This window comes from Sardina pilchardus, chromosome 7, assembly GCF_963854185.1.
Source record: "Sardina pilchardus chromosome 7, fSarPil1.1, whole genome shotgun sequence".
NCBI lineage: Eukaryota > Metazoa > Chordata > Actinopteri > Clupeiformes > Clupeidae > Sardina > Sardina pilchardus.
The window spans coordinates 24,700,546-24,713,045 of record NC_085000.1 but is presented as its reverse complement, the minus strand read 5'-3'; the positions used below and the strand labels follow the sequence as shown (position 1 = coordinate 24,713,045).

General features: G+C 47.2%; 1 protein-coding gene across 2 annotated transcripts in view; it reads right to left on the bottom strand.

Moving 5' to 3' along the window:
• tbc1d22b (TBC1 domain family, member 22B) overlaps positions 1-12,500 on the bottom strand; it is a 46,928-nt gene that overhangs the window by 4,524 nt on the left and 29,904 nt on the right. For both annotated transcript variants that reach the window (XM_062541431.1, XM_062541433.1), the window contains 4 exons: positions 11,919-11,994; positions 6,898-7,025; positions 2,047-2,142; positions 1-373 (listed from right to left, as the gene is read on the bottom strand). The exon at positions 1-373 is cut by the window's left edge and continues 4,524 nt beyond it. In XM_062541431.1, the coding sequence (XP_062397415.1) occupies positions 245-373; positions 2,047-2,142; positions 6,898-7,025; positions 11,919-11,994 (429 nt within the window). In that variant the 3' untranslated portion in view covers positions 1-244. The remainder of the gene's footprint in view (positions 374-2,046; positions 2,143-6,897; positions 7,026-11,918; positions 11,995-12,500) is intronic.

The window sequence follows — 12,500 nt, the reverse complement described above, 5'->3', positions numbered from 1 at the left end:
ATTACAAAAAAATCACAGGGGTCCATCTATGGTGGGAGGGAGGTAGGGAGGGGGGGGGGGAGACAGAACAGCTGACAGGAGTGTTGAGGTAACCCCACACACCCAGTTCACCGGAGCCATCTCTAGTTTGCTAACATACCAGTCACTTCTAAGGGTTTGTCAGTCAAAATGAATAATAATAATAATAAAATAAAAAAAAACTTCAAGCTTCCAGGTCCATGCCGTTGTGCCATTGCATAGGGACTCATCTCCGGTAGTGATTGGGAGCATCCGCAAACATGTACTTGAGTCTGTAGGCTTCGGCTAGGAGCAGCCCCACTTCCTCGTTGCCCCAGTGGATTGTGGGTAGGTTCTGGAGAAGCATCAGCTGACCCTGAAAAGAGATTTATATAAAAAGAGGGGTTTTCTTCTTTTCTTTTTTTTTTTGCAGATACATTTTTGAGCTCCCAGAGCCTAACAGGCGACTCTTTCACCCCTTTAAAAACACCGGATGTGATTTCTGTGTTTTGTTGTTGCTGTTGTTGCTGTTGTTGTTTTTGGCTTGAGCCGAGTCACGTGTTAGGAAAACATGCACATTCAAGCGTAGCCCACCCGTGTTGCGTAACGGGGTTGGGGGTGTGCGTTGGGGGGTTGTGCTCAGACGTGAGGAGCTTGTTTAAATTAATACAGCCTTGTCATCTCCTGGGACATCATTAAAGACATCAGGATGTCAAAACAGCCCTGTGTTTTTTGCACTGGTGCATATTCCCTCTCCACAGAGATCGGCAAAATATCTGCTTATAAAACCCTGCGTCTAATCTTAATGATCTTATTTGCTCTAAATCAGATCTTACTATTGCTTCCTGAATATAATCCCTTAGTTCAAATTCAATTAGCACATTATCAAGCTAATGCATGTGGTGTGTAGGCCAATCAAGTAATAGCGAGGCGCTAACACTACATTAGCGACTTAAATGGAGCAGCATCCCTCAATGGCGGTAAGACCGGACGCACTGAAGCATCTCGGGAAGAGGTACTTTTGGGCTATTTGTACAGCCCATTGCCTTAATCATCTCGGCTAAGACCTGACGAGGGTGCTAACGCTAACGTGATAGCGGCGATGCCTCTGCAGCTTCGGCTGTGAAATGGACCATATCATGACCTGGGGAGAGAGATGGTGAACAGACAGCTGAGGGTTGGTGTGCTGGATGGTGGGGTGAAATATGGGAAGTTGTTATGCTTATTTTTTTTTCCCCCTGCCTGAATAATGTAGTGTGAGGAGCTCTGTGTGATCACCTGCTCCAGTTTCCTCAAAAATCATTTAAATCCTCGGGACAGGAAAAAAAAAAGGGGGTGTTACAACAGCGAGTGCCACACGGCAAACACAGGGGATTCTTGAGTGGCGACATGCTTGAATGGCTGTGTGTGTGTGTGTGTGTGTGTGTGTGTGTGTGTGTGTGTGTTCTAGTCCTACAGACCTCCACACACACACACACACACACACACACACACACTCTCTAACCCACCCACACACACACACACACAGTCACTCATTCACACAAACACTCTCTCTCCCCCCCCCCCCCCACCCACACACACACACAGTCACTCATTCACACACACACACACACACACACACATGCACACATGTCCGACACACTCTCCGCACACCCTGAGGGTCAGGCCAAGAGCACAGCAGAAGCGAGGGAACGGAGTAAAACACCATGAAAGAGAGGGGAGCACAGGCGAGGCGAAGAACAGAAATTTCTCATTTTGTACCCACTGAGGTGTGGAGAAGCACTGGGCTGTGAAATTTGGTTACTCCGAGCCCGTTCAACTGGAGGGCCAATTATTCCAATTGCAACAAAGTGTCTGACGGGACCATGGTGCATTCAAATATTCTCTCTCGCTCACTCTCTCTCTCACACACACACACACATACAACGCCATTCAAAAATAGCCTGAAAGGGTCACTTACATTAAGTCATGTGCACACTCACAATGAGACACACACACACACACACACACACACACACACACACACACACTAACGAGGTAGAGCCATACCTGGAAGTCTACATGGGAGAGGATCTCTTTGCGCCACTTGATGAGGAAGGCAGCACAGACGTACAGGTGAAAATGAGAGAATCCCTCTGACTCGGCCTGCAAACACACACACACACACGCACACACACACACACACACACACACACACACGCACGCACACACACACACAAAGCATACTTGTCAGAAGGGCCTGACCAAACTTAGCAAACACATTATATAGTCTCTCTGTCAGCCAGTATCCCCACAGTTTGTTATGGGGCTTCAGGCTTCACTCTAAAAATATGGATCCACACACTTGGTGCCACGCTGGGTGTAGGGAGCGGCGATGCCAGTCTTGCACTCCTCTCCCCCCTCAAGTCCCCTGCCACACAAAAAATCCGGATCCAGGATGTTTCTAGTCAGGAAAATTCTGATGTTTTTTTTTCTTCCTCTACATTGACCGGGGCCATGAATATTTGACTCTGACACCGTAGATACATTGAATGCATAAGACATTTCAATAGTGGAGAAGCATGCTGGGTAGGCACAATGATTTTGCTGTGGGTTGATTTGTTTCTACTTTGTTCTGCAGGTGTTGCGAAGGCCACGGCCATTGATTTCACCCGGGGCAATGAATCACTCTGTCTTCACTGCCCGTCACTGTCAATAGCCGGCTAAACGCAGGCAGTCCTCAAGGCCGAACGCGGAGCCAAGCTGGACAACTGCAACTACAATGACAACAACCAAACGAATAAAACCGTATGCACTTCTCTACGGAACCGTTCATAAGCTCAATGACAAAGGTTCACCTTCAGTCACAAAAGGGGGGGACACATGAACTAGGAAATTACAGGTGACTGAATTCATAGAAAGTAGACTTGGCTGATAGCACAGAGAAATCACACACATTATTATTTTCTACTGGGACAAGCTGGCGGAGCGGGCAGTTGCTCGTCTCTTGTACCCTTCTCTGTTCCGTCAGCGTGCACTACGCAATGAAGTGTCCTTCCTTCGAGGGAGTGCACACTGCACACTTCTCCTGCATTCAGCCTGCCAGTGTTCTTTTGCCTGCGCCTCCTATCAGGAGAATTTCGTCAGAGGCAGCGCGCTATAAATAGGCTTGTTTTTTTTTGTTTGTTTCTTTCTTTTCTTTTTTTTTTTTTTCCTCAAGTGTTTTGCGTTGTTTGTCCCTCTTAAAGCTACGTGTGAAATCTATGTCGAACACGGCCCCTGCGCGAGGGAGAGGGAAGACAAGCCCAAGGTGGGACGCAGAGAAGAACAAGAGGAAGAGAGGGATGCAAGAGAGAAGGGGAAGAAAACAAGAGAGCGAGTGGGAGGGAGGGAGGGAGGGAGGGAGGGAGGTGGAGGAGGCGATGGAGGATAGGGAATGTGAGAAAGAGGTGGTGAGTTACTGAAAGAGACAGGTCTCCTGTGTTAAACTCGCTTCTTTTTTTTTATTCCTCCCTCTCCCTCCATCCTTTCTTTTTTTCCCCCTCTTCCATTGAGACGAGTCGGCGCATGTGTCTGCTCATTCGTCTGTGCGCTCCTTCCTCTCATCCAAAGACAAGAAGTGTGTAAGTGTGCGTGTGTGTCTGTATATGTGTGTGTGAGTGTGAGTGTGTGTATGTGTGTGTGTGTGTGTGTGAGAGGGTGTGTGTGTGTGTGTGTGTGCGTGTGTGTCTGTATATGTGTGTGTGAGTGTGTCTGTGTGTATGATAGTGAGAGTGAGGGTGTGTGTGTGTGTGAGGGTGTACAGAGACGTGCGGAAAGGCTGCCTGCCTGCTTGCACTAATGGACTGGAAGTAAGACGTGGACGTTTTATCACTCCAGTTAGACATTAACATGACTTTCCTCTTTGTCTCCGGCTCCCCTCTCATCTGCCTCTCTGTCTGGGCTTCTTTGTGGGGAGACTAATTGATCTTCAGGGGCAGGCTTTTGTGCTTTGGGCTTAATGCACCTTGAAAAGGAGAAGATGGACGGCCGGTGGAAGTCTGGACTAGATTTGATCCGCCTTATAAATGCAAGGCGAGGGGAGGCGGAGGATGAGGGGGAAAAAATAATAAATTCCAGCTCTTCCATGAATAATAAACGATCGATTCCTTAATGACATAAAGAGGTATGACTCCCAATTTAAATATTTCAGATGGATAGGCATCGCGTGCCAAATCCGCATAAGCGCATGGATCAAACGCAGAGGGGTGTGTGTGCTCAAGGAAAAAAAAAGAAGAAGAAGAAAAAAAAAGAAAGATAAACAGTGCATCCTCCCCCGAGAACAAACCATTACAGCTGGAAAGTTATTTCTCTCTCTGAGTCGCTCAGACAAAGTAATCCATCTTGTGCCCTGGTGGAAAAAAAAGGGGGCATCTGCATTGATATTAAAGTCAGGCTGTGACATAATTAAGGTGGTGTGGTGTCTGCCGGGCACACAAAAGGCAGTGGCGTGGCGCGGCGCGGCGGTGGTGGCGGTGGGCGCCGAGGTCAGGGGCAGCGGGCGGCTCGCTGCCCATTAGGCTCCCCAGGAACAGTTGCTCTCTTCTCTGGCCGGCCCGCTCTCAGGCGCCTCATTCATGGCGTCCCCTTTCAGGGCGGAAAAAACAAGGTGGGCCATTGCTGGCCTGTGCTGGCTGGCCTCGGCCTGACCTCAAAAAAGGCGACGAGGGAAAGATGGAGGGGGTGTATGATGGTGGTGGTGGTGTTGTGATGATGTGCTGCTGGTAATGGTGGTGGTGGGGATTTGGCTGGATGGAGGGCAGAGGAGACAGAGAGCGCCTCAGGATAAAAGATGTGGGGAGGGGGAGGGGATGATAGAGAAAAGCAAAGGAAGAGGACGGCCTTTTACTGTAAATATTTGGAGGGAAACAAGGGAGGAGGAGAGGGGAGGAGAAGAGAAGAGAGGAGAGAAGAGAGGATGGACAGAGCAGAGGTGGAGAAAGCGGAGTGAGGGAGGAAAGGCAGGTGAAGTGAGTGCGACTCCACACACCTCCTGTACTGTCCACTGCAATCATGTTGTTGGGGATGAGTGCAGCAGAGGTGGTGCCCACACCACGCTGGTATTTACAAGCCATGGAGAGGCTTGCCCGCAGATTCTCTCTCTCTCTCTCTCTCTCTCTCTCACACACACACACACTCTCACATACTCACACACTCACACACTCACACACTCACACACTCACACACTCACACACTCACACACTCACACACTCACACACTCACACACTCACACACTCACACAAATACAAACACCCATACAAGTGCACATTCACACACGTGGCAGGACCCCATTCCACTGTATGTATCAGCTAGCGGTCCCAGATGATCACATTCTGAGTGGAACATTCCCGCTGAACTACACCAGACGTTTGGCGGAGAGGGAAAAAATAAATGCAGGCGGTGGAAAGCCTAGAGTTGCTTCTGTGCGCAGTTCCGTTTGAATAATGAAAAAGAAACAAACAAAGAGAAGATAAAAGAAACAAAACATATTGCCTTGGCCCATGTCCACCAGCTCCTCTTCTCCGAGCGTACAGAGCCAAGAACACAACAATGAGAAGAGAGGAGGGGGGGGGGGAGAAGAAAACACATAAAAAGAAAACAACCACTCCATTTTCTAAGGCTTCATGCTGCAGAATCGCTTCCATTGACTGCCCTATCGATCCTGTTATTTCAAATTACATAATGAAACCAACTTCCCCAGTCTTTTATGGGGGCTGGTTTACAACCGGTATGGTGTCTACGGTGTGAATGTGGCCTCAACAGTACGCAGTCCAAACCTTTTCTTCAGCAGAAATGGCTGCTCCCACTTTGCTTCAGAGCATGATTGTTAGGTACATTGTCCAGTGTACTAGTAGGACAATAAGCTTATTATGGGGTTCATAATGAGAACAAATCTGACGAGTGCACAGGTGGCCTAATACATAATGCAACACTGATTTAATAGTTCAGCGGATCTGTAATGTGAAGTAGTTCACAGCTGCTACGCCAAAAACAGGTGTGCATCACAAAACCCCAAAATACAGTTTTCCGGTTCAAAATGTTCTCGCTCACGGCACCTTTCTGCAGGTTTCAAATTAACCCCCGCATTACTCAGTCAGGTGTTTTTCACTGATGCTGTAAAAATGACTCGCATCAGCAAATTCCCCAAACACACTCGCGCTCGCCCCTTAAACATTGCACATCAAAGCCAAAATTAGAAACAAACAAATTAAACATAAAACACGGAGCCAATGAGCCGAGCAACACGAGAGCCCAACGAGGAAATGTAATGGAGTCTAGCACCTCACCCACACTGCTATTTTGCAAAACGAACATTTTCCTCTCTGTGTGGTTGTCTCCACCCACATGCAGACAATGTTTAGACATTTTAAAAACGCCTTCTAGCCAAGATCAAGATGAAGTGATAATCTTATTTAAAAAAAAACAAGTTGACGTGTATCCATTTTAACGTGTGAAAAAGAGACATTTAGCAACGCAGACACCCACGCTGACTTACAAAGTGACCAACAACAGAATAAGCAATGTGAATGCCCAGGATACATGAATGGTCTTGTAATAAACATTTCTTAGGCAATGGACGCTGATTATTTCTGATAAGGAACTAAAACACTTGTCTGGACAAAGATTGTTTTTGGTTTAAAATGGCGTGTTAAAACCGCCCGCAGCTACACCCACACCTGATTGAGCTCCTTGCCCCCTCCAGGAGGTCAACTATGAACCCGACACAGGTGTGTTCACTTACTGTTGCCTCTCAATTTAGCTGGAGGGCAGATACCCCGGAGTGGGCTCCTCTAGGCCCCTGCTGTAAGTGGCACTATCATCCTCCTCCTGACACACACACACACACTACACACACAGTACACACACACACACACACAGTACCTGGTAGGTGTCCCACAGCCGAATGGTGCAGCGCAGGGGCAGCTCCCTCATCAGCAAGTTGTTCATCCAGCGGAAGGCAAACTGCAGGTACTCCACCTCACACCTCTTGAAGTGGTTGTGGATGTCCTCTGTGAGGAGCAGAGAGAAGATAGACGTTCATTTGGCTTGTTAGGTACCCCAGGTAGGGCTCTAAAAATCAACTACTCTCTATTAGCAGAGGTGCTTCGGAGCAAGAGAGAGAGAGAGAGAGAGAGAGAGAGAAAGAAAAAAAGAAAGAGCGAAGGAGTGAGACAGAGCAAGCAGAGAGAGTGAGAGACAGGACTACCACCACACACACACAACCTACAGTTGGAGGTGGGTATAAGGCCAAAGGGCGAAAATCACTGTTTTTTTCCGTGACTCAGGGGCATCGGGCTGGATACAAACGAAATTACCCCGCGTGCCAATCCAGCATCTGACACCTGCAACCTTTTGGTTGCCTGTGCCGAGCTCAAAGCACCGAGCTCAAACAAATGCTTGCCTGCCCTGATTCAGAGTGCAATACAGGCAGACATCTTCTCAGCGTTCGGGCTCCCTGGGACTTGAACCCCTGACTTGTGCATCGCTGCTGCAGCACCGTGATGTTGTTTGCCGAGATACGGAAGCAGAGACTGGAACAAATGAGTGGCAGCGCGGTCGGCTAGTCTGGCTGCTGGATGCATCAGCAGGAAATGGAGGAATCTGAGGTGAACTCTAAGGCCTGCTCAAAAAACAGTTTAAAATGTACCAAGTTACCAATTAAATGCAATGCTCTCCACAAAGGTCACTTGACTTAACACACTTAATACATTTTAGCATTTAAGCAAATTAATTAATGAGTATTCTTGATTAATTGGATTACCCACTGGCATTTGTTAAGATTACACACTAGAGAGGCCTATTACCCCCTTTACTCACTTGATTCCCACAGCTGCTTACATCAGACCTTCTGTTGTAGCTTTTCCAAAAGAATCTACATAATACTTATTTCCCTGTTGTTGATGTGTTTTTTTCCCCAACAGAATAAAGAGTGCGCGTGTGTACGCACAGCAGTAGAACACTCCGTTCGTGAACCACTTCTAAAGCCCACAGCCCATCCTCCTCAGATCCCCCATCTCGTCGCTCTACGTCTGTCCAGCTCACCTCTCTGGGGGGTACACATGGGGTGGTGGTGGGGGGGGGTGCAGTCTCGGATGACCCCGAATAAAAGACTGAAAGTCTCGTCTCTGCACGGCACACTATTCACACTCAGTCACGAGCGCGGCGCCGGCATTAGCATGTGAGAGAAAGAGCCCGTGACTAATTTGTATCACCTGGTTAATTCTGCTTATAAGGTGCTTAGGGCGGGTCAATAATCGAGTCGAATTGAACTAAATGGGTAAGGACACAGACAAGAGAAAATGAGCCAACCATCGCTGGCCTGTTTAGGCTGGCTGAATAGATTTTTACGAGAGGGATGGGGGGGATGGGGGGAGATTGGGAGGGGAGGGGGGGTTCTTCGAAATCTCTTTTTATTTTGTGCCTTTTGTTGGCGGCACAAATAAGATAGCTTTTTAGAATGCATGCCTATTGACCACACTCTTGATGGGTATCGATAAAAGCCTTTGACTGTTCCAGGCAAAAGCCTTAGAGGCCAGAGAGTGAGTGAGCGAGCGAGAGAGCGAGCGAGCGAGCGAGTGACTGCAGCCAGGGCTGACGGGACGATAAGGGCATTTCACATGGACAGCGGTGCCCGTCCGCCTGTGTAAGCAGCGAGCGCTGGCGCCGCGGGGGACTGCCCCAGCAGCCCAGCGCCACCGAGTATCCTTTTTGAACACCGTTAACGGACGCGTTGGCAATGTCTGCCGCGCCGCGCTTCCTCCCTATCGTCTCAGTTTCAGGCGAGGGGCATTTCCACACAGAGATGCTCGAGATTAACGGAGTGTGGTGCGCTGGTCAGGGTTAAAAAGCACCTGCTGCACTTGGCAAGCAAGCTCATTTTCACAAAATCACTCGAGAATCAGAACCCACTCCCCACCCCCCCACTCCTCCTACAAGCCAGCCACCACTCCTCTCTCTCTCTCTCTCCCACTCACTCACTCACTCACTCTCCCAGTCACTCACTCACTCACTCACTCAGTCACTCTCTCACTTTTTCTCTTTCACACCCTAATCGTTGAGAGTTATGGAAAAATCAATCGCCCCCCCCCCCCCCCCCACACACACACACACACCTCCCCGCACCCCCACCCATCCCCCCCCACCCCAGTGGAGCGTGGAAGGAGGCCGTTTGTTTCGAGGTGGCGGCTGATTGATGGCCCGCAGACGGAGCCTCACACCGCGGCCCACTTTATGGCCGCGCCGTCCGTGGCCTCTCAGCAAATGATTACGCCAAACTCCATAAACAGCAGCCGTAATAGCCAGGTGCTAAATCAGACGGGGCCAGGGGTGAGGCGGACCGACAGTTGGAGGGGAACGGGGGAGAGAGAGAGAGAGAGAGAGAGAGAGAGAGAGAGAGAGAGAGAGAGAGAGAGAGAGAGAGAAAGAGAGAGAGAGAGAGAGGAGGGGAGGCAGAGAGAACTGTGAGAATGGAAGAGTGGAGTCCTTCCACAGGAGAGACTTCAGAGGAGCGAGCGAGGACTCCTCGGGAGGTGCGGCGGGAGCTGGAGGGAGCTGAAGGTCATAATGATCCCCTCACTCCTAGAGTAGCGGCTTACGCACTGCAGTGCTCAAGTCAAGTCAAGGCGACGCAGAACAAGCCAAAAGCAGCACTCCTTCCGATTTTTCTTCACTACTCAAGTACCTCCATGCCATCAAATAGGTGATGACCAAGTCAGCAAAATGGCACAGATACTACTGTTCTTAGATAGAACATGAGGTTAGAAATGCTTTTCAACAACATACAATACAGCAGGGCTTAGAAATGTAATCTTTTCTGACTTGGTGCTTAGTGTAGGTTGGTATGCTGCTATCTCTTTTATGGAATGTTGATTGATGTGTGAAGAAGAATATCCTTATAGGACAATAAAGACTCTATCTATCTATCCATCTATCTAGCAAATGTAATAGCCTTCTAGCTACACTCTTTATTTCTTGCCATGCACACATCGAATGAATACTGTAGGGCCCTCACTGTGCACTTAAAAATGCATTTATGATATGAATGCATGTACTGTAGCTTTTGCAGCCTTTTGCAACACTTCAATACACCTTTGGGTTTACATTTCTGGAGTTCAATTGGGTTTATGCCAAACGCCAGAAGGCTGCACCGGAAAACAGGTCTAATCATATCCACTTGTCGAGTGATAACATTGATTTTGCCACAGATGGTAAAAATAACGATAAATAAATATTTAGGTGTACAGGCTATACTTTATAAGTGTTTCAAACAGATAGCACTGTTAAGTTGGATCCTTAAATCAGTGTTGATGGTTGTTTAACAAAAATGTATCCTTATAAGATTTTGTACAAAACGAAAAAATAAACATAATTTAAAAATTTAAAAAACAGGTCAACAGTATTAGCAATTTGCCCAACGCTGAGCCACTGTCAGAATCAATGCTATTGTTCAACAAGAGGATGTGACTAGACCTGCTTTCCAGCATACTCTCGCTGACTTTTAGCATAAACCTTGTTTGTGACCGTGCGTTGACCTCTATTGAATTACTGTGTAAATGTAACTTAAACAGTATAAAAACATAAGAATCATTTTCTCATACAAACTACCGTGTACTGCTTCACATCCAGCTCAAGAGAATAGTGGAAGAATTTCAACTGCTTTAGAGCTCTCAATAACAGGTAGGCTACTGAAATAGCAGTTGAAGAGAAAAATAAAAGGCCAATGAAGAGAAATCCAAGCTAGTACTCCAGCATAGAGAACATGCTTTATGACCCGACCCATTCTCTTTACTATATTAAAACAACACTAACCCACATGATACAGCAAAACCCCAAAGGGCCCTACTGTACAGCCGGCGCAAAGCAAGGCTTCTTCTTATCTTACACAATAGAGTGATACATTTCTCACCATGCACTCTGCCTTTATTAAATCTTGCGCCCAGGGTTGTGGCACATACTGTAAGGCGTGGTCTGGTGTATGTTCCAAAAATCACTATCTTAACCCCTCTAAAAATCATTACACCACTGACCAACAAAATCCTGGTTTAGAAAAGACAAAAGGTGCACATAAAGCACAGCTCAAGAACGAGAATTAAGCAGCCCTTAGCAACCAGTCAAAAATAACTCCTCTGCAGGACTTTGGATTTCAAACATTCAAAACATTAGGGGTAAGTGCTGCTTTTTTATTGGCTGGGTAAACCCTGCCGTTTTATTATTGACTATGAGACCAAGTTAGCCTTTACCTATGAGCTCAAATAATAGGCGAGTGCAGATGCATGTAGGTTATACTCTGCTAGTCAAAAAATAGGTTTTAGTAAAGAAAGGTTAAGTGGAATCAATGTTCCATACACGGTTTCGTGTGCAAGCAGACTCTTTCAAATGTGCTGACTGTCAAAATACGGATGCACTATTGAAGTTGTGCTGCTTACAGTATAAAGGGATGACAGATGTCACTCTCATTGGTTTGAAAATGTTTGTGAATCCGGCCCCAGAAGAACAACCCCTTTGAACTATATGCCCCGAGTCCCTGATCACAAAATCACACCCTTAAACTTTACATTTCTGACCCTATGTTTCCAACCGCTAAAATATAGCCCATAATGTTCACTGGCAGAGAAAATAATAATGAAATAAAAAAAACAATAATTCTCACCCGGACATCAAGACTTCTAATCCTGGCAAGACTAATTTTAGCATGCATAGCCCCACACAACACTGAACTTGAGAAAACACACGTCCCATTGAGAAGCTGTAAAGAGAAATTAGACTAAACTATTACGGGGGCCCCTTCAGTGGAGTCAGACAGCCTGCTGGTTAAATGCATGTTTTTGTGTTTTCTTCCCATTCGCTAGGAAAGAGAGAGGGGAAAAAAGCGGAGAAGATGGAGGATTGGCAGTGAATCTCACCATCGATTCTGCTGACCAGCTCCTCCAGGGCCTTCACTTTGATCTGAATGCCAGGCTGTGCGAACGTGTAGTTATCCTGCAGAGAGAGGGATGAGGGAGAGGGAGGGAGAGAGGGAGGGAGAGGGAGAGGGAGAGAAATGAGTTAGAAGGAGACTAAACAATGGGAGTAAGCCAAAAAATGGGGAAAATACAGAAAGCAAGAGGGATGGCGCATGCGACAAAAGGAAGGAGATATAGAAAGAGAGAGCAAGAGAGAGAGAGAGAGCAAGAGAGAAATAGAGAGACAGAGAGCAAGAGAGAGAAGGAGAGAGCAAGAGAGAGAGAGAGAAAGTGCAAGACAAAGAAAGGGAGACAGAGAGAGAGAGAGAAGTAGAAAGCAAGAGAGGGAACGATAGAGACAGAGCGAAAGAGAGAGACAGAGCAAGAGAGAGAGAGGGCAAAAGGAGGATTGAAAAAGGGATGCGCCTGAAAAGAGCGATACACAAACTAATACACCGAGAGGTTCTCTCCTTCACAGTTTTCTCCTGGACATCATGCATTTCAATCAATTTGTGCACCTCCTCATAATAATCTCTTCTGATA